Source organism: Xenopus tropicalis, chromosome 2, assembly GCF_000004195.4.
Source record: "Xenopus tropicalis strain Nigerian chromosome 2, UCB_Xtro_10.0, whole genome shotgun sequence".
Lineage (NCBI taxonomy): Eukaryota > Metazoa > Chordata > Amphibia > Anura > Pipidae > Xenopus > Xenopus tropicalis.
Genome location: NC_030678.2, coordinates 52,007,406 through 52,030,177, shown reverse-complemented (window position 1 = coordinate 52,030,177; position 22,772 = coordinate 52,007,406). Strand labels below are relative to the sequence as shown.

The following is a 22,772-nucleotide window of genomic DNA, read 5'->3' as shown; positions in this document are numbered from 1 at the left end:
GATGCGTGAAAAGGCATAAGAACCCATTTTCAAAGAAAAACTGAGAAGATATGCCACACTTGAAGCAATCACATTTACCCCATAAGTAATTTGAAACAAAATAACTTTTTTTTTTACTACTCCTTTTTAAAAGAAAAGTCCCAGCCAATAAAAACAGTTTTGTCTCTCCAAACAGAACTTCAAAGTGTGTTTGGAACTTTGAATCTGCAAATACTTACAAATATGTACTTTATTCTGCTAAAATTCACAGCACAAATTTATATTGTAATGTAGGTCGGAGTTAAATAGTACAAGTAATTAAATCCCTTTTACATTTCCTTGAGGGGATATGGCTTTTGTCAGATCATTATTATTGGATAACATCTAGGAATCTCCTACATTAATTTCATTTCACAGCACAAAACAATTAACTTGTTGGTCTGCTTCTCTCTGCAGTTTAGATGTGTTTTACCTAGAGGCTGTTGACGACCTCGCATTTCCAAACTGGTATAAACTAAAGAACTAAACTACTGTTTTTCTTTATTATGTTTTAAAGTAATTCCCATTATTTCTAAAGACAGACATATCCATCACAGGGTACGCTTTGTTGAATATCTTACCAGCCAAACAAGTTGGATGAGCCAAAGAATTTCTCTGCACATAACAAGAAAATTACTGTTGACTTAGGCTGAGCCCTCAACCACAAAAAAAATTGTTTACTAGAGCCAACATTTTTGTGGTTCTAATAAACAAATTCATGCAATTATTTAATGAAAAGGTAAGTGGAATTTGTCCTGGGCTTTGCCTAGGGAGTTTTGGACAAACAATATAAAACCTTCCAAAGACATCTTACTTGGAGCCATTATAAAAAGAACTTCTGAAAATGATAGGTAATAAAAGGATATGTTTTTTATAAATCAATGGTATGTTATTCCCATGTCCCCAAATACACAATTTTCAAAGATACTGCTGTCCATAATTCTTGGTTGACTCAGTAAGAATGTTTAGGAGTTAAGTTGCTGCATGCATGTATTGGAGCAACCTGACTTCCAGACTTTCCTTAGTGAGTTGAACCTAGAATGTCATGAAACATACCAGTGATACATTATAGCTGAATTAACAAAAAAAAAGATTTTTAAAGGAAATTTTCTTACAGCTTTAGTGCACTGGACATCCTTTCCTAAAAGCCAGTTTAGTTCCAGATGACCCTCTCCTTGGTAGCAAGACTGTAGCCTTTCTTTAATAAGTGAGTTAATAGTCTTGATTGGGAATACACACAATGTAGAATCATCAGGTGGGTGGTGATACTGCTTCTGGCCTTTGGAGAATATGGCAAAAAGAACATCATCTTGCGTGGTAATCTTCAGTGACCTAGCTAACGTTGCTCCAGGCTTTGTAAGGTAAGCAGCTTGCAGAAGCCTATACTCCACTCCATTCTTGGTGCATCCAATGGGCAGAGAAACATAAGAGTGAAACTTAGGGTCATTTTTGCATAACCTTACAATGCGGGACGTGTAGAATAGGTCATTGGCTGAATTGCTGGAGATGCCCTCTGGAGTTTCTGGCTGAACAGTGAGGAAATAGACATAATTGCCACTAGAAAACCCATACACGTAAAAAATGTCAAAATGTGAGACCAAGGCAAGTGTGTCTGATGGGATTTTAATGAGAGATGATACAAAGTCACTGTACAGCTCATAATCCAACATGGTAGAGGATTCTGGGTCTCGAGGCAGCTTTCTGCTGGAAAGTGTTGGGAAATAATCCTGCTTGCCATCTACTGCAGTTCCAATGAACAGTTTGCCATCCTGACCTTCAGTATGAACAATCACTCCATACATGGTACCTGTTTCGTTAACGCTTGAGAGATAGTGCTCTTTCTTGTGAGATGGCTCCACAAGGATAAACAAATCATCCAGACGAAGAAGCTTGCACACACCCTGATACAAGCTCCCACAGGCCAAGAGACGGTTTTCAGCATAGTCAATGATGAGAAGTTTATTCACATTGTTTGTCAAAGTACGAGGTTCACTACAGGGCTGTACATTTTGTGGAGGGTAGCATGACTTGTTATCCTCCCCTGGGCCTGTGTTGTGAGATACCAACAGAGTCAAGTTTCCAGAGAGCTTGTAGATTCTATTTACGGCCCCTACATACACTGCCCCTGTGGTCTGGTGTACAGTAAGGTGGCTAAATGTCCAATCCCTGTGTTCAGTGTTAAAGGTGTTAGAAAGGGAAGCACAGGGAAAGTCTAATGATAACATGGCCAAAACTATCAAGACTGAAGAAGAAGCCCAATATTGAAGGCGTACTGGTCCCTGAGTCCACATCAAGATCCTTCGCTGTTCCATTGTGTGGGAGGAGACAAGGAAGAGATATGTTTCCCAGACTCTCTTTGGTGTTTACCTCCTCCTGTACTTCAGTGTTCTTTACATGGTTCTGAAAAATAAAGACAAATCTACATTAAAAAAGCGCATGGCATACATATTTAATTTCATGCTTTTGCATGCTGGTCATTACAAAGATCACACGCACCATCCAATAAACTTACTTAGTTTTATGAACTTATATTCATCTCATTATATTAATGCAGATTAATTACAGTTTCTTCAGTACCCTCTGTACTTAATAACCCTTGGAGTTATATATTGTCTGGCATATCTGAGTTTACATTCACAGCCGTTAAAGACTATTATTTGATTTGTTGATTCTTAAATGACGACGCACAAGCACACGTTTGTATTATCCAGTAACCAGTAGCAATCACCAGAGAGCATACATTGGTCTGATGCAGTTACAGTAATAAAAGTAAACATGGGACAAACTATGCATAACTTGGTACTTGACTCTATTTCTAATGGTCACACATAAACTCAAAGCAACAGTTTCCTCCAACAAACTGAGATAACATTGAATTACAGAGAACAGCAAACCTATACTTCACTAACAGAACAAGTGTTTGCAAACCAAAGCCACAGAAGACAAACCTTTTCCCTCTTGGCTGCATGTGTACAGAACAGGTGTTCCAGCAAACATCCCATTTACGGGCTGCTTGTACAATAATTGTCTTTTCAACTCCAGGCAATGCAGAAATTTCAGCAGGAACAAGTTAAAACCCCCCTTCCCTCTAGCGATCATAGACTGCAATATTACCAAGTGCAATCACAAGATTAAACATGGAACAGATAGGCAGGTCCTGTGTAGATCTCCTGAACATCTCATCCCACAGGGAATATTAGACAGATGATCAGCATCTGTGTGGAGAAGAGGCCCAGGAGCCATCATTTCAATGTAATTATCTCTGAGCATTTCTGGCCTCAAGAACAACAAAAATATGAGTCAAAAGGGATTTCTTTTATCTTTGTGTACCTACGGCGTGCGGGGGATGCGTGGATGCGACCAAATGGTTTTGACTGCCTAGTGTGACACAGAGAAGGAAAACAGTACTTAAGGCAGATCCTGTATATGTGAACAGGACATGTCGGCATTTTAATTGTGTACATTTTTCTGCAGTCTGTTCAGAATCTGTTGACAGTGAAGAGGAGGTTATAAAGAACCGAAATGTATAGCGTGCAGAGGAAAACAGAGCGATGAAAGGGAAACTAACAACCAAAAATAAATCCGCTTCACTCATCTAATCTGTACTTTCAGGTTTCAACTGTGCTGTGGGCAGCTTTTGCAGGTCCTAAATTAAAGTCAAACTTAAAAAAAATACTTCAGATTGTATGAAGATGAAATGTCTTTTGTAATTAATATACATATTATTTATCATAACTATATTAAAGAAAATACTGTCAGTACAACATAAGCTGTTCCCACTCAGCTACACGGCAAGTTAAGAGGGCAGTACCACACGATTAACGTCATTACTTACATAAAGCAATTAAAATTCCAAAAGGCAAGTTTCCTTTATATTTGTAGTTACTGTTTGGAACTAAACCCATTGGCATCACCATCAAATAAATTCTTCCCTTGCCTTTCTAAAAGTGAAAAACCTTGGCATTACTCAGATGAGACAAGTTAATGGACTCTGATTTTTGATGTTCTCAAATTTTAATTGTTAGTTTGTTTTATTATTATTTATGTGTTCTGCAGTCATATACAGAAATTGTTCACCATTATTTTCTGTCCTTGCCACAGCACAGCTTACATCTAATCTAATTTATACAACACATTTATACAAACACTAAAACATTTTCATTAAGAGCTAAATAACCGATTTTTTATGTTTTGTTTTTAAATATTTATATTATTAAAACAACTAAATGAAGGAATACTGAGGTATACATTCATATAGTAAGGCTGATTTAAACAAAAAATGAACTCTACATAATTACGGGTCCATAGTATATATGTACTGTATATATAAGTATGTGAGCATGTGCAATGGAAAAGAAATATAATGCAATTACTATTATATATATTCAAAAAGTACTGCACTCAACAGGCTTAGTTAGAATAACTGATTTTAATAAAGAAACAAAATAAATGATTTTGTTTGTTTATTTGTGTGTTTTTTAAAATCAATTACTCTAAAAGAGCCTGTTAAGTGCAGTACTTTTTTGTTGCATTTTTCCTGCATCCAGGCATGTTTTCTTTTTTGGTGAGTGTTCCTCCATGTTCTATATATATATATATATATATATATATATAGAGAGAGAGAGAGAGAGAGAGAGAGAGAGAGAGAGAGTATATACCTAGTTGTTATTTACCAAGGATAAGCCAACAGGCAATAGAAAGACAGAACTGTGAGACAGATAGAGCTTTACTTTTTAATCACTTGGGATTGGGTACCGCAGGGCACATTGAGGAACTGAGTAACTCGAGAGTATGGTCACAGATTACTGCCCAATTCCTCCCAGAGGATGTAATAATAATAGGGTGAAGATGTTGCTAGAGCAGTGATCCCCAACCAGTGGCTCTTGAGCAACATGTTGCTCGCCAACTCTCAGTGGCCTCAAAGCAGGTGCTTATTTTTGAATTTCTGGTTATGAGGCAAGTTTTGATTGCAAAAAAAACCAATGTAATTGCCAAACAAAGCATTCTATATGCTTCCAGTCAACATAGGGGCTATCAAATAGCCAATTACAGCTCTCGCTGGCACCTCCAGGAACTTTTTTCATGCTTGTGTTGCTCTCCAAAACTTTTTCCATTTGAATGTGGCTCACAGTTATAAAAGGTTGGGGATCCCTGTGCTAGAGAATGAATACAGGTATATTGATAGACTATACACTATTAATGGACTGGACAAAATAAACCAAGCCATTGATGCTTGTGTCTGGACTTTATGTTGTTTCCAAATGTTACAATATTTAGGATATAGAGTAGAATTCCCATTTTATGTTTTTCAAGGGACCAGAAATAAATGGTGCAAAATCTGGAAAAAATGTCAAATCAGGGAAGTTTATTATGTGTTATATTTTAGGGGGACCACAAAACAATGGTGTAAAACGCAGGAAAACTTGAAATCAGGGGATGTAAAATTGAAGTTTCAGTGTAACATTATGATAAACTGTCTGAACTGTCTAAACTGTTTTACCTTTTGTTACATTGTATATGCTCTAGCATTTCACCTTCTATAGTTTTTTTTTATACATATATTGTATGGCTAGCCATACTGATACTGTTCTCTATCTATTTCAGCAACATTTAAAAAAAGAGTGTTTTTTTCCTTTCAACAAGTGGGTTTTTGACAAAGAAGCTTGTCAGGATTAGTGTCAGCCTATGCCCTGGGTAATAAGATATGAGACAAATTATGTGCTCAGGTTCTGTGTCTGTCAATGACATGTCTTTATGAGAACCACTGACTGGGTCCCGCACTTTGTGCCAGGGCTTAGTGCCCATCGGTGCTGGGAGATACTTGTTTCAGTCCGTGCTCATACTTGCATTAACAGCACATCTGCCCATACCTGTGAACATGGAACTGACTGGTTTGTGTAATGGCATTGCTGAGCACATCCATGGCTTCTCCTGCCACATAAAGGGACTTCATAACCTGTAGTGCTGCCCCAATAAAATGCTGCTACCTTAAAGAGGTGGTCTACCTTTAAGTTAACTTTTAGTATGTTATAGAATGCCCAGTTCTTAGCAACTTTTCAGTTGGTCTTCATTATTTATTTGTTACAGTTTTTTAATTATTTGCCTTTTTCTTTGCTGTTTTTAAATGGGGGTCATTGACCTTAGCAGCCATAAAACTATTGCTCTGTGAGGCTACAGTTTTATTGTCATTGTACTTTTTGTTAATAGCCAAATAGCTGCTGAAACTCCAAACTGGAGAGCTCCTAAACTGAAAATAAAATAACTAAAAAACTACAAATAATATAAAATGAAGACCAATTGCAAATTGTCTCAGAATATCACTTTCTACATCATACTAAAACTTAACTCAACGGTGAACAATCCCTAAAAGCTGGCTTTTACAGCTTGGGTTCTAATACTTCTGTCTTTAGGGAAACTTTGCTGATTTCGGCGCTGCGTATGCCATCCCACCTGCGATTTACATCCTAGCGGGCGACTAATCTCCCGGTCTGTCACGGCCCTTAGTGAGCACTTTTTAGATTTCCATGGCTAGCCATTACACACAACAATTTGCCATTGGGCTTATCCCACTACCTGGGGGCTATTGATACAGTATATACAATTAAAAGGTTTTGTTCATTATTAATGGTGTTAATTTATTGGTAATATCAATGTACTTGTCTTTCCATTTACATATGTATGGTTTCTTCTTCATTAAAGGTATATATATATATATATAGACACAAATATTCATTTAATGCATGAATAAAGAGTGAAGGAACAAGATGTTCTGTACATAAATGGAGGGTGGGGGTGGCTGAGATTTAAGAGCTGCTTACCAAATTGCAAATACGATAATGCCACTTTGCAACCCACACAGTGAACAAACTATAAACACTTGACATGTGCTGTTAGACGTAAATAGGAAAGGGTTTAAGAGTAAGAGGTATGCATTGTACATAGAATTACAGCTTAACTATAATTTTTATTGGTCAGGAATCTGTTATTTAAATTTCCAGTTGGCACAAATTTCCAGTTGAAGACTAATGGCTTAACCAGCTGTGAAGTTTCAAAACATCTTGAAATACAATCAGAAAGTGCCATTGCCCCTTATTTGTCAAACCAGATGGAAAACTATTTCATTTGATTTTTGTAAAGTGTAACTAATTAGGGCTCATTATGAAGTGCGGGGCAGGATACAAAGTACAAAAAATGAGGGCATGTTTTTGTAAACTGTAAACCACACTTAGGGGCACATTTACTAAGCCACGAACGGGCCGAATGCGTCCGATTGCGTTTTTTTCATAATGATCGGTATTTTGCGATTTTTTCGGAAAAATGTCGCGACTTTTTCGTTACTAATACGATTTGTGCGAAAAAACGCGAGTTTTTCGTAGCCATTCCGAAAGTTGCGCAAAATCTGGTGATTTTTCGTAGCGTTAAAACTTGCGCAAAAAGTTGCGCTTTTTTCGTAGCGTTAAAACTTGCGCGCAAGATTTAACGCTACGAAAAAAATCGGCAGATTTTGCGCAACTTTCGGAATGGCTACGAAAAACTTGCGTTTTTTCGCGCAAATCGCATTGGTAACGAAAAAGTCGCAAAGACGCCGAAAAAAATCGCAAAAAATACGAAAAAGTCGCAAAATGTTCGTTTTCAAATCGGAATTTTTCCAATTCGGTTCAGATTCGTGTCTTAGTAAATGTGCCCCTTACCATCCATACATGTAAGGGTGAAGACACACAGAGCTACTAGTAGCAGCTTAGTGGCTACTAAAATAGACAATGCTGATCATTTACTGATAATTGTCTCTACGTGTGTTTTAGTAGAGGAAATTATCATTATTGTCTGTGGCAGGGTATTTTCTGGAGTTTAGTTGCTGTGAAAAAGTTGCTGCTACTAGTAGCTCAGTGTGTCTTTGCCCTTAGTCTATTTTGGAGCACAGCGTTGCAGCTGTCCCATGAATAAAGCAATGGCTGTGTTTGGCAGCAGTGTATTTATGAGCAGGCTGGGGATGGTACATGGATGTCTCCTTAGCTTGAACATTATTCACAAACACTAGCCTGAGAGGCACAAAGTGCTCATGAGCCCATTATATACCACATCCCTAGAGCAAGCATTGGGTACAGGGCTGCCTTCTGCGCCACGCACTAACTTTTTAAATTCATTTTCAAGCAATATTTTGGTTTAGGATGTCGTATTTTGCAATTTGTGCTACTTTTTTCCAAGATTATTCTGAATGCGGTTGCAGAATATACAAATCCAGTGAAAGCAAAACTATGCAGTTGAAACTATAACAGCAATGAGCCATTGACTAGCTCTGCAGTTTCCAAACAAGCTCTGTCTCTATGTCAAGATGTCACGTTCCTCACTACAATTTCTAAATATTATCACAACTCTATAAGCCACTGTGAAAACACTAACTTTCTGGAAGCCAACTGGGGCCCTTGCTAAACTGTATTCAAGAATATGAGTTTTGAATTTTCCTTTAGTCTCATTTCTATTCTATTATTCCACTATGCCTTGATTTAGGTTGTGTTGCTTTTTTAATTTTTGTGGTTTCTGAAACACACATCTTCTTGAAACTGTTACTGCCACTCATGGCTATATCGTTTGGATTGGCTGGATAGCCTTACAGATATTTCTCTATGAGCAAAACTGCATTACCAATATTTTCAAATTTAGCTGTAGCTCATAGGCAGATAAGTACCGCCACCCATTTTAAATGGAATTGCAGCCCACTAAATTAAAGCCTGTGATCTGAAAAGTGGAGCTTTCCTCAGCTCATAAACACTTTCTGACAGAGCGGGTGGGATGCATCCTATTAAGTAATGAAAATAAACCAGAGGGAACATCTGGAAGCAGGCACAGTGAAAAACAGAAAAAATCTAAGTTCAAAAGAAATATTAGCCAAATGTGAAAATCAACCACCCTAAGGTAACATCCCATTGCAATTACAATTTTTCACAAGTCTTATAGAAATAAATAGTTGTGACTAGATAATCCATCTCAGAACAAAAAAGGGGTCCTTTCAGGTACATGGTTATTGGAAAGTATGACCTTAGGGTTTTTAAGACATTGCCTAATGGCTTGACAATGCTCTGGAGACAATACAAGCCTATATTCATCATTAGCCCTATAAACATTTATAAAAAACACAAATATACAGTCATCCCATTTGATTTAAGCCATTTGATTCTGCCATGAGCTTACTAAGCCCCACCACTAATTATCCTTTAAGGGTGTTACAATTATGTGATGGTTGGTGCTAGCACATTGCAACACATCTGGAACATTTTCCATTAGATGAGAAAGTGCTGTGCTAGATAGGAACCTCCATCTACTGGTCAGCATTGGGCTTTGCTGGTAAGAGTCACAAGTAATGGCAGCATATCTTCCCACAGAATCAGAAAAGCAAATGTTAAACCCATACGCTTAATTGAATGTCTTCACACAGTGAGTTGTTGGAAAATATTTTCATTTTATCTCAAGAACTGATTTTATGAAAATTTCCATAAAGTTCTTTTTTTTAGCATTTTAATAGCTTTCATTACTAAATTCCAAAACCAACAATAAACCAACCTCTGTGTGTGTCTGTGGGGTTTATCAGCCAAATAGCTGACTCGCCTGTGTGAGAATGAACTGTTCTTGCTTTTGAGGAAAAAGGCAGCCTGCTCCTTGCTCTTGGAGTGTATAGGAATACAGCCGTGCACTCAATGAACAAGCAAATACTGTTTGATACTTGTTAAGATTCACTCCCCACCCCCACATGTAAGATAAAACCTCTAAGAGTTTGATCTCTGGCTGCCCTGCATGGGAATCCTTGTCGCTCTGCAGACACCCATTGTAATATCATAGCCAGCTGTCCCTCAGGTCCCCTTTTACAAGGGAGGGTGCCAGAGAATCAGTCATTTCTGACAGTAAATATCCCATTATTAGACAGCTGACACAACAGCAACGCACACAGGTATTAAGAAACAGCTGGTAGGACAGCATTCCCCTGTCAGGATAGGTAAAATATTGGACTTTACAAGTTCCCACTGCACTTTGTTTCTTTTATAAAAAAGCTACCTTTGCAAATTTTTCTTCCTATCTATCAATGGTGGGAAAAAAACTATTGTGCTACAGTGCAACCTGCTACAGTTTCACTCCGTGGTCTAAACAGCTTCTACTAAAACAATAGGACTAATTTGAGAATGCAAATTAAATGTGTAAAGCCTATAAATGCACTCATTTTGCCGTGGTTATTATCCACAATGCAATGTCTTTCCCCAATATTCCAGTATCCTAGCGGATGCTGACTTATCAGCATCTGTGTTTGTAAATCCCACAGAAGTTGTGGCATTTTTGCCATTGTCAATGTGAGTGCAAATACAGTTATATTTAGTTCACCTTAGTTTGCAATGTGATGATAATTGCAGCTTGTGTCCATTTCCACTGTAAATCGAACATCACTCATAAAAGCGGAAGCAAGTGGCATTTTGCTGCAAGCTGCAAGTAGAGAGGAGTGTCTATAGACACAAGCAGCTTTGTGATACTATTTAAATGCCAGCAATTTTGCACTTGCGTTTGTGTTCATCAAAGAGCCCTAATATCTGTTTTCCTGACTAATCATTGACATTCAACTGCAACAAATTAAATGCTGAATTGAACATTCTAACTAAAGCCTTGAACAGAAGAGAAACCTCAGTACCAACCACTTATTCTGAAGAGACTAGCACTGGAATAAGCTTAAATATATATATATATATATAACTACAGAGGCAGTTTATCTGTGCATGGTGGCGCATAGTCTGCTTCAGTTTTGGGTTGATTCTAATAATTCAGGCATTGTGTACGTGCAGAAGCGACTGGCATTTTTAACACAGAAGCCATAAATCTTAACTGTTGCCCTCTGGTGATTGAAACAACTGCATGGGAAACTGAGAAGGAAAAATATTTGGGCAACCTCTAGGTTAAACAAGTCGCTAAAACAGGAAAAAATGAACAATCAGATTTTACTTTGCACAGTAACAAAAAACCCAACAGAGGTTTGTCTGCCAACTAATGTGCTTCAGCCAGGGTGCTGTAGTATTATTATACTTTATATAGCGGCCACATTTTATAACATTCACTGCCCCTGTGCAACTTTGTATATAAAAGGCATATATGGCCACCCACATAACTTAATGTAAAAATGCTGAGTGCTCTTCTACAGTCTTCTAAGGTAGATTTAATGATATTAGCAGTTTTTACATTGCTGATATCATGAATATAATACAAGAACCTGCCAAGGTGGAATTGACAGAGTGGCATAAGCTCCATTGTCTGTTGCAAAAAGCATCTCCTGATGCTTCTCTGCCCAGTTTTACTACTCAGTATGATAGTGTAGACCTGAAAAGAGACACATTAGGGCCATGGCAGACGGGGAGATTATTCGCCCGCCTGCCCGCATAGCTCTTAGGAGTTGCTTCCTGGTCCCTACACCATTTGAGGTGGCCTTTCTAATGCTGCCTTCCCCCCTCAACCTCCGCACTTACTTTTTTGTGCTCCTACAGGGGCAAGAATGGGCCATATCTCTATTGTAGAGTGCGCAAATGCCTTCCTGCACAAAAAGTTTCCAGTTTAAAATCTGGAATTTCAGCTCTTAGAACCTGTGCAGCACTGCTGCCTGAGGCAAGTTTCTCAATTTACCTCGTGGCAGGAGTGCCCCTGTACATAGAGCTGACACTAATCTGGTAACAATAGATTTTCAAACCCCTTGCCTAGTCATGCCATCCCATACAAAAGCTGTGGTTTTGAGATTGTATGCCATGGTGTAGGCAAACATTTACTAACCATCAGCCACACAGAGTCCATTCCAATGGTCTTAGGAAGGAGCTTAGCATCACTGTAGTAATAAAGTGCAATTAGTATGATATTTCATGGCATTGCAATAAGGCCATTAACAGCCCATCTCGAAATCAAACTGGTATCATTACGATAACAAAACTGGCACTTAGCCTCTTTTCCGACCCCTTTAAAAGAACTACGGCAACAAGCGAAGGGAGTACAAGCCTTGGGGATGGATCTGAAAGGCTTCAATTAAGCTGAAAGGAGTTATCTGGTATTTAAATAATTATTGGATAGAAGGAGTAATCGTGGGTCTCTGCTGATTTCTTTCTCTGTCTAATGGAGGCTATAAGATTATTATTCAAATGGCTTTGAGATTTCCTTGTGAAGGAAAGAAAAACGCAGAGACTGGGAGAGCAGGGACAGATCATTTAACTGTCACCAGCAAGGCTGGGAGAAGCATTATTAGTCTTTGCTCATTCCAGCTGTCAGTCATTCGCACACGCAGCACATTATTAGCACAAATTTTATGCACAAGAAACAGAAAGAAAGAAAGAAAGAAAAACACAGAAAGAAAAAAAAACAAGCTACCCCTTTAGAAATGACAGGACCAAAGGAACAATTTATATGTCAATGAACGCCAGCTGCATTGGCTTTTATTATGAGAGCAATGTTGGATTTTTGGCTCCCTCCCTGTGCACTCCTTCCTTTATTTTAGGAATGAAATATTTGGATTCTCTTTGTTTGCTAACAACAAACCCCATGTACCAGTCTAGTGTGATTTTAAACCCTCTTTTACTAGTAAGGCAATTTAATGGCAAATATATAAAAGCACACAAAACACCCCGGCCCTCTTAGACTCAGTAATGCACAGAAATTATCATGCAGACTGCACTATAATATATATATAGTATATATGCCAGTTGAGGTACTCACCATAAGGTGGACATATTTCTATTACTACTAGATGCCCCTATGAATGCACATAGTATTGCAATTTCCACTCATATTTGTATAATGGCAGGTTAGAAATACTCTATGTGACCTTTACTCATCCCTAATTAAGAAAACCATGGAAAATAAACATTAATAATAAAAAGTACTAGTCTGTTATACTTTTCTCCTTCACATGTTTAGTTCTATATCTTCTTCTCATCCTAAGGAGTATAAGTGTGAAAGGCTTATGCTTTGTATATTAATGTTTGTTTTAAATTAGAAATAAACACATAAAAAGTTTCAGGCATGCGGAAAAAAAAAACCCAGACAACTGAGACAAATCACCATAAGTTTGCAGGAATTCTCCCATGAAAACCAGAGTGATTAGCAAAGCAGCCTCTTAATTTTCAGGGTGACTCTATGCCAAAGACACAAGCTGCATGCAACTGCAGGGAAAGCAGCAAGAGGAGGGGGGGTGGAGTAAAATGACATAGCGCATTATGCTTTTTTCACGCAAAAGCTACCATTAACAAACGCCTTCTCAGCCCTGCAAGGAGATTATTCCAAAAATAGATTCCCGATTACATCTTAACATTTACAAGTGCTCAAGAAATGCAGGAAAGCAGTGGGAGAAATATTAGCGGTACAAATGCCATTTGTTTCCAGTCTATTAAAGCAACAGCCTTGGCAAAGCTTGAGATCAATTTAGATGCCAGAATTAAAATAGCACTAATGACCTTTGCATATATTATTCTCCTTCTTCTGAATTTCCAAAGATACTTCTAAAATATCCTCAACAGACAACATAGTGGTTAAAATGAACAGAACATTAAAAAGGGTGTGGAAAGACATATATACTAAGTGCATTTTTATTGTGGCAGACTAAAGATTTTTCTAGGGACACACAGTGTAGCATCTGCACTCACTGACAGACCCTTCCCTGTTTTTATTAGTATGCTACAATACTAGTATTCATGTCATGCCCACTGGTTCAGAACTATACCATAGTAGGCACTATGATCAATAGACAACAAAGACAATACAAAATGTGCCACTGTACCCTGGCCCATCTGCCATTCAAACAGAGGACAGCAAGTAAGTAATGTCAGTTCCACTTCCGATATTATTAACTTATACTTATCTGGTCTTGCAGTGCTCCAACAACACCCTTTATAGTTTACCAATCTAATTCTGATCGCAGGATACATTTCTATGTGGTTAAAGCACTCTCATACCTATTACTTTCATGGCCATGGTCTTTATAAAAGCTGGACATACATACAAGATCTGCTCAAAATTAGCACATTTTTATCAGATATGCCCACCTTAAGCTGGACAATATTGGGTTGATCTGAGTGTTTGACCTTCAGGCCAATAATTGGAATGCAATAAATAATTGAACAATGCAGGCCATCAGTAAAAGGACAGAATCAATGCTCTGACGGAAAAATTCTTGCAGATGGGAAAATAAAACCTGCTCGGCTGTGGGCCCCACACATGGGACAATAAGCTACTGACTCCTTCTGAAATAATTTAACTAGCTTTTATCGGCCCATGTATGGCCAACTAAAGATTTGGTGTTGATCCTGAATTTTCTCAGGAGGATCAGTCTGTGAGACCAATGCTTTGGCCAGAAAACACTTCTCCCATTAAATACAACAAACCAGGGTGGTGCCAACCTATGAAAAGAACCAGAGATAAATAATATCACCTTATGGTGGTTTTGACATGGTATGGTGGCTCATAAGATCATGAACTTTTTTGTATATTACGGCATGGTCCAGGTCTACTTCCATAATACTTTACAATTTAACTGGCCTTAGAGTGCTCCCACAACCCCCTTTGTATTTTTATAGTGGATCCAATCTGCAAAAACTATGTATATGTGTCCTTATATACTGAAGGTAGCTTTGTACCTGAGACATATGCTATGTGTTCTAATATAGATTGAGACATATGCTAAGTGTTCTGCTATAGATTTGGTTTTGCTCTCATTGTTTTAATGAGTCTTTCCTGCACAAGGTAGCATTTAAAGGTATATACCCAAACGTATTTTAACATGTGTTTGTCATGCTGTGCATAATTATGCTTTCTAAGCAATTATTAATTGGTACCACTCTTCTCTATTGATCTGTGCCTATGGGAACAGACACCAAAACTCCATGCGCCATGTTCACTTTGATTCTGGTTGGGTATGCAAGTAACAAAAAGAATAAAAATGTAACACTTACCATGCTAATCTGAATCTAGTTGACAGTGTATTTGGATATAACTTGTCTTCTCAGGATAACTTATGGTTGTATGTTTCCGTTGTGTCTATCCTAACCAACACATTCCATATATATGTTAGTGACACACACTGTATAGGACAGTTATGTGACAAAGGCAAAATTGTTAAAAAGAAAGAGCGAATGACACCTCCTTAGTACAAAACTCTGTTCTGTTTAACCAAAATTCATTTCATTTTTTCATTTCCTGATGACTCCAGGTTCAGTCTCATGTCAGCTTCTTGTAACTTCTAAACACTAAGCACCCATGGGAGAAAGCACTATACACATGAAATAGGATGGTGAAAATACATGGTACAGTATATTCCTGGGTTTTGCCTCACTGTAATTTTCCTTTGGAAAGCACCACGGACACAAAAATGCATAGGGCACCTTGAGCCTATTGGTAAATGCTGTACCTTGCAGATACTTGCTTTAAGTTCATCTAAATTTGAAGCTTTGTCTGTTGCCTTGTCTTAAGCTATGCCCCCTGTTGGCACCATTGTCTACCAAATACATTGGTGTTTCTTTTCATTCAAGGGTAAGTGGCTGTGGTGGAGGTTGACTTGATTGTAGTTGTCACATACCCTCTGTGGCAAATCCCAAGTTTTTATGCCTTTAGAGAACATGAGTTTTTGGAAATCATGAAACTGTTGGTTTATCTAGTTAAGGGAAACCTCTGCCCTGTAAGCTTTACTACCTGTCACTTCTGCCGTACAAGCAGTCACCTTACAGCAGGGTCAGGAGCAGTTTTCTGTTCACCAAAGCACAAAGTGGTAACAATAGAAAGGACTTCCCTAGAACACTGACACAAGAGTATTAATATAATTTAATGATAACATTGAGAGAACTCTTAATACAATGTTGAGAAAATACAAACAACACAAACATGGTACAAACGGAAGGGTTCTCATTGTAGCCATGAATTGTATAGATCTGCAAGAGACCAGTGGAAATAATAAGCAGACAGAAGTGATTTGATTCACCCACATGCTTGTTTGAGATGATGGAATAGCTTGGGGAAAATGGAGTAAGCTTCCATAAGAAGATTTACATATACAATATTTCTGTAATCATAAGAATTGTATTTATATTTGATGGAGGTATAGATTATGGTGACTCTCCCTCAGAGGGCTGGTTATGCGATAAGATCACTAACTGGCTTTACAATGTAATCTAGTTTACTCACCAAACTGTCAGTTCTGCAAACCCTGAGCAAAAGTCACTAAAGCTCCCCTTTGCCTAAGGCACAAACAGACTGTAATCTCTCTGAGGCAGGCATGCCTAATACTGCCTATGTTTACTGAAAATGAACAATATATTATTTTTGCTCAAAAGAAGACATATATTTATTATAGCTGTACTGACACCTGTCAATTGTAAGGGGAAAAAAAAGAGAAAACCACAAAGTACAAACCAGACCAAACGTCTCAGGAAACCGCTGTCTGAAACCAACAGGATTACAAGTAAAAAAAATCTTCATTCTCTGGACATGACCTAAGCTTAAAAAGGAAAAATAAAATCAAAAAGCCCAGAGAAGTAAATGAATTCCCATACGAAGCTTACCTGACTTGTGCATGTGATTGGCTTTCAGGGCAGACAACCACTATATGCTATTTGGACACAAAGGGTCTGAATTCAATAGCCTATCAACATGTTTTTACTGGATTTAATTACATACATTCCAATTTTAGTTAATAAAATATTGAAATATTGATACAATCAACAAAGAGTACACAGCAATCCCCAATATTCAATCTCTTTACCCTGTAACATATATATTTGTATAATATTATGCTATCAGCCTCCATCCGACTCATATTTCACACAAGATCTCTAAAATGAATTGAATGAAAACAAATGGACTAGAAACTAGAATAACGTTTTTTCTTTTCATGAATATACATTAGGTACAGTAAGTACAGAAAACAAATTCTGTTACAAGCAGCAAAGCCAGTTTCTTAATATTTTATGCAGGCAGAACACAATAATAGTCATATTCCAAAAAATGGGAATGGAAATACAGATTACGTACTGTATTTTCAGAGATCCAAGCAGAGATAACTTATAGCAGACTTTTAAATAGGTACTGTCTATTTGGCCTTAACATATTTGGCTTTGCACACTGTAACCAAATTTGTTATTTTGTGAAAGTAACCAACCACCAGTCTACCCATGAATGGCTTCCAAGTTGTCTGTTATGTTGGAAGTTTAAAATATTAATAAATATGCTGGCCAATATTATTTGTTATCTGATCAGCTGGCTTGCTGACCTTTCTACTCCTTGATTCATTCCAGTTGACAGTACAAACAAAGAAAACACAAGAATTGAAGAGGAACTTCAGCTTATCATCACCCTTGTGTCTGACATGGTGCATCTGGTCTAAGGGCTGTGACACACGGGGAGATTAGATGTTGTGCGACAAATCTCCCTTGTCGCGACTAATCTCCCCGAAATGCCATCCCACCGGTTAGAATGTAAATCGTGGTGGGATGGCATCTGCAGTGCCACGATTTACCGAAGTTGCAGAAATCGGCTTGAGAGGAAACTTCCACGACTTCTGCAAATCGTTGCTCGTATGCCATCCCACCGACGATTTATATTCTAGCCGGTGGGATGGCATTTCAGGGAGATTAGTCGTCCGCGACAAGGGAGATCTGCATGTGTGTCACAGTCCTAACCAATTGATATCAAAAGATATCCAGTGGGATCCAGTCTGCCTAACATACACATTGCCAAACTTTGTTTTGTATAGATTCTGCCACTGCCCTTAGGGTGAAGACACACAGAGCTACTAGTAGCAGCTATTTGTCACAGTATTGTATATGACAGGGGACTTTCTGGCATTTAGTAGCCATGGAAAAGTAGCTGCTATTAGTAGCTCTGTGTGTCTTCACCCTAAGGGCAGTGGCAGATGGGGAGATTAGTCACCCCGTGACAAATCTTTGTTGCCACGGACGACTAATCTCCTCACAATGCAATCCCACCGGCAAGAATGTAAAGGCCGGTGGGATGGCATACAAGTCGCTATGATTTGCCAAAGTCGTCAAAAGTTTCCTCTCAAGGCATCTTTGGCGACTTCGGCAAATCGTAGCCAGGTGTGAACAATGCAGGGGGCCAGTTAATCAGTACTGATACCATTTAAAGTTTACACAAAGGTAAGTAGTCACAGCAGACAGACAGGTGGGGAGCCACATAGAGGGGGGGGGGGGCACGGGCCGCTAGTTGGACAGCACTTACTTAGAGTACCATATGAATCATATCATCAGACTTCACATCATTATTGGAACAAGAAAGAATGACGCTATCTGTATGGTACATACTACAGTATGTACCTTTAATTCCCAACAGACTGATGCCACTAAAATATAGTCTGCTTTTTTAAAAAAAAAAAATCAAAACACAAATACAAAACGCAGTTGCTTGTTCAAGGCATTGATGTCGTTCTCTTGTATTTTGGGTTGAAGAAGAATATGCACACTTTGAGCACTTTCAAGGCAGATTGCAAGCTCTTCTGCAGCAACAATAGCTACACGGGAAGAAAATGTTAAGACTTAATATAGAGAGAAAGAACAGATTGCTAGAGCTACAAGATTCTGCTTCCTGCATGTTTGCACTGCTCTCTAAATCAATATGAAGCAATATGTAGCGACACGGAAGAAACCCATCTGTGCTTTTATAGCATGGAATATCTGTGCCACAATCCCAGAAGGCTACAAGGTGTCAGCATTATGATATTGGCTCTGTCACATCCCCTGTTTTGCATGGAGAACACGGATGTGTGAAGCAGGTCTGCCCTTAGTGTGACCCTGCAGGGCCAATCTATCTCCATTAAACCAACACCGGACACCTTTTACTTTTTCTTGTTGAGAGGCAGTGTAATATGGCCTGCTTTCTCTTCCAGGAGCCAAGAGGAAGGCAGCAGGATGTGCAGTTATTCAGCTACTCTGTTATATGACAAGAGCACCCATTCAGCTCAGGAATTCTATATATCACAGTAGGCTAAGCGGTAATACACACATATATATATATGTGTGTGTGTGATATATATACACACAATTATAGGACCCGTTATCCAGAATGCTCGGGACCAAAGGTATTCTGCATAAGGGGTCTTTTCATAATTTGGGTCTCCTTACCTTAAGTCTACTAAAAAAAAATCAATAAAACATTAATTAAACCCAATAGGATTGTCTTGCATCCAATAAGGATTATTTATATCTTAGTTGGGATCAATTAAAAGGTACTGGTTTATTACTACAGAGAAAAAAGAAATCAGTTTTAAAATTCTGAATTATTTGATTAAAAAGGAGTCTATGAGAGATAATGGGTTTCCGGATAAGGGGTCCGTTACCTGTATATATATATATGTAAACAACGAAACGACACAGCACTCGCAGGGCTTAGAAAAAACAAAAAATCCTTTATTAGTACAAAGGAAAATTGACGTTTCGGTCACAACTCCTGGATCTTTCTCAAGATAGGACCAGGAGTTGTGACCAAAACGTTGATTTTTGTTTTTCACTAATAAAGGGTTTTTTGTTTTTTTCTAAGCCCTGCAAGTGCTGTGTTCTTTCGTTTACATTTCCATATCTACACTGGGCACACAGGAAATTTTTTGTTTTTAGGAGAGTGCCCTTCCACTATTACGGTATATATATATGTACACATGCATATTTTTGTGCTTTTCAGTTGTGCATAGACAATTTATCCACCTATATAAGCCAGTACATGTCCTTTTACTATGGAATACCCCTGGTAAACTGATAGTATAGATCTTCACTGTATTCACCTGCATCTGCAAAGGTATGCAATAGGAAACAAGATGCATATGTAAATGCAAAACAAGTACAAGTATTTATAACACAACTGCATATGCAAATTGTTATGTCACACCATAAAACAAGTGTTTTAAAGTAATTAAAATATAATTACTGTGCTGTACTGTTGTCCTGCACTATACTTTATATAAATAACATGCTGTGTAGCCATGGGGGTAGCCAATTAAACCTGAAAAAGGAGAAAAAGCACAGGTTATTTAGGAGATTACAGATAATCTCTACAGAAAACACTGGGATTCTACACAGCTCATCTGTTGTCTGCTATGTAACCTGTGCCATTTAGCCATATTTCAACTTGAAATTCTTGCTCTAAAGGGATGTCTGTTCCGTATGTCTACACCTAGGCGGTAAGTGCCTGTAAGTGCAGGGACAGGACTGGGCAGAGGCCAGCAGACCGACTAAATCAGCACATGTTTTTGACTTAATTAAAACAAAAAAAGGGCTGCCCCTTTAATGTCACTGTCAGCTCCTATCAAAGCAAATTTAGGCAAAGACCACATTGATTACAAATCCAAAGTGACCCAATCTGATGCAGTATGCACCCAGAGCAAGAGAGAGACTAGGGGACACATTTACTAACCCACGAATCTCAATCCGAATTGGAAAAATTCTGATTGGAAAACGAACATTTTGCGTCTTTTTCGTATTTTTTGCGATTTTTTTCGTCACCGTTACGACTTTCCGTAAATTGACGCGACTTTTTCGTAACCATTACGACTTGCGCGAAAAGTCGCGACTTTTTCGTGCCCGTTACGATTTGCTCGTATCTTGTCGCGACTTTTTCGTATTGAGCGCTTGTAAGCGGCGGGCGAAACTTTCAGACTTAGCATGATTTTGGAAGCCTCCCATAGGACTCAATGGCACTCTGCAGCTCCAACCTGGCCCAAGAAAAGTCCCCATACTGAAGCTTGAATGAATCCGAAACTTTCATACTCGGCGTGAAAGCTGTGAAAAAGTCGCGACTTCTCGCGCAAGTCGTAGCGCAACAAAAAAGTCGCGACATTTTGCGAAACATTCGTAATGGCTACGAAAAAGTTGCGACAATTTCCCAAAAAATCGCAAAATACCGATCATTACGAAAAAAACGCATTCGGACGCCTTCGGACCGTTCGTGAATTAGTAAATCAGCCTCTAGCAGTCGACAGTTACAACAGTGCTCCTAGAGGCCAAAGGCACAGTTCTCTTGCTTTAAGGTTCTAAGAAGGATACATGATAAAGTCTATGTAAGGACAAGAAATAACTCTTCCTCACTTCCTTTTATATAAATAGATGTATTAGTGTATGAAATGCTTCATGCAATAAAAAACGTATTTCTTAATACTTCACTTTACAAAAATGAACGATGTAGAAACACAGTATATTTTAACCTTTGACTGAGCATTTTCAGAATCTATTACTCACCTGTGGTAAGCAACACATCACAGAGAGCTAATACAAACATAGGTTTACACAGGAAAGTACACTGAATGATAATGTTTGAATTTCTTATTGATATCGGGTATTAAAACAGCAGCAACAGCTCGTTAGTGGCCATAGTAATATATATCAACAGGAAGAGCTTACAATCTAAATGAAGTCAAATGACTGATTAAGGGTAACTCTGTGTGCAATTACCGAGATAATATGAGTTTAGATATAGTCAAGAAGCTGTTATGTTAATAATATTGCTTGGAAAAGAAAAAGAAAATACTGGTTTGTGCTGTTCTTCCAAAATAGCAGAAGCCAAATCACACACTTTTCATTAATAACCTTGTTTAAAATTCCAGACTGCTGCAGAATTACTGTTTTTATAAACTTATCATTAGATCAGAGCTTTCTTAAAATAAGAACAGTTCTTCCTGTTAACCCTATAGAACCCATATTCATATTATAATATATACAACATATAATAGGTAACAAAAAGTACACACATCTGCAATTTCCTGTAGACATATAGTTAGGAGTAAAAAATAGGAATAGTTATATTCACAAAGAGGACAGACTTAATAAACACATACTTCCCAATTGCTCTAACCCCCCTCTGGGGATTACCAATTGTTTTGGTTAGAATTATTTAAGCATGATTTGCTATTCCTTGGAGCACACATGCATTTTTCAAGTCAAACACTGCAAACAAAGCCAAATGTACACATTTGTGACATAAGTAATGTAAAAATGTTGTGATATTCTAAAGCATGCATTTCAGCTGCTTTTTTCATGTCTAGAACTTTTTCATTTACCCCCCTCCCCTTCATCTGTGGATTGGTATGGCTCAGTCAAGGTCGCAGTCTTCGGTGCCACTGTGCAGTTTTATTAGAAAGTACTGCTGTTATAAAGCTGGTTATTGCGTCTGATGCCATCTTCATTTTAATCTCCATATCTCTCTCCCATAAACAGAGGTTTCCCCTAAATTCCTTGTAGCTGGCACTATATTTCTGTAGCAAATCATGTAACCCATTTGGTTAAAATGCTACAATTAAGAATATTGGAATTGGTCCCCTAATGGACATTTTAAAGGACAATATAATTTGTATGGCTTCTATTATCTACCACAGGGATCCCCAACCTTTCTTACTCGTGAGCCACAGTCAAATGTAAAAAGACTTGGAGAGCAACACAAGCACCATAAAAGTTCATGGAGGAGCCAAATAATGGCTAAGATTGAGGATTTATGGGAGCCTCTGTGCACACTATCAGCTTACAGGAGTCTTTGTTTGGTAGTAAATCATGTTTTTATTCAGCCAAAACTTTCCACCAAGGAATTCAAAAATAACTGCCTGCTTTGGGGGCACTGAGAGCAACATCCAAGGGGTTGGTGAGCAACATGTTGCCCCCAAGTCACTGGTTGGGGATCACTGCTCTACCATATGTTGCAGACAGCTAAATTGTTGCTGCGGAACTATACTATTAAAGGGGTAGTTCACCTTAAGGTTACCTTTTAGT

At 38.2% G+C, this 22,772-nt stretch overlaps 1 protein-coding gene across 2 annotated transcripts in view; it reads right to left on the bottom strand.

Annotated features, from left to right (window-relative positions):
• The window catches only part of plxna2 (plexin A2), a 185,023-nt gene that overhangs the window by 147,497 nt on the left and 14,754 nt on the right, over nucleotides 1-22,772 (bottom strand). For both annotated transcript variants that reach the window (NM_001123475.1, XM_018091073.2), the window contains 1 exon segment: nucleotides 1,134-2,418. In NM_001123475.1, coding sequence (NP_001116947.1) covers nucleotides 1,134-2,330 — 1,197 coding nt within the window. In that variant the 5' untranslated portion in view covers nucleotides 2,331-2,418.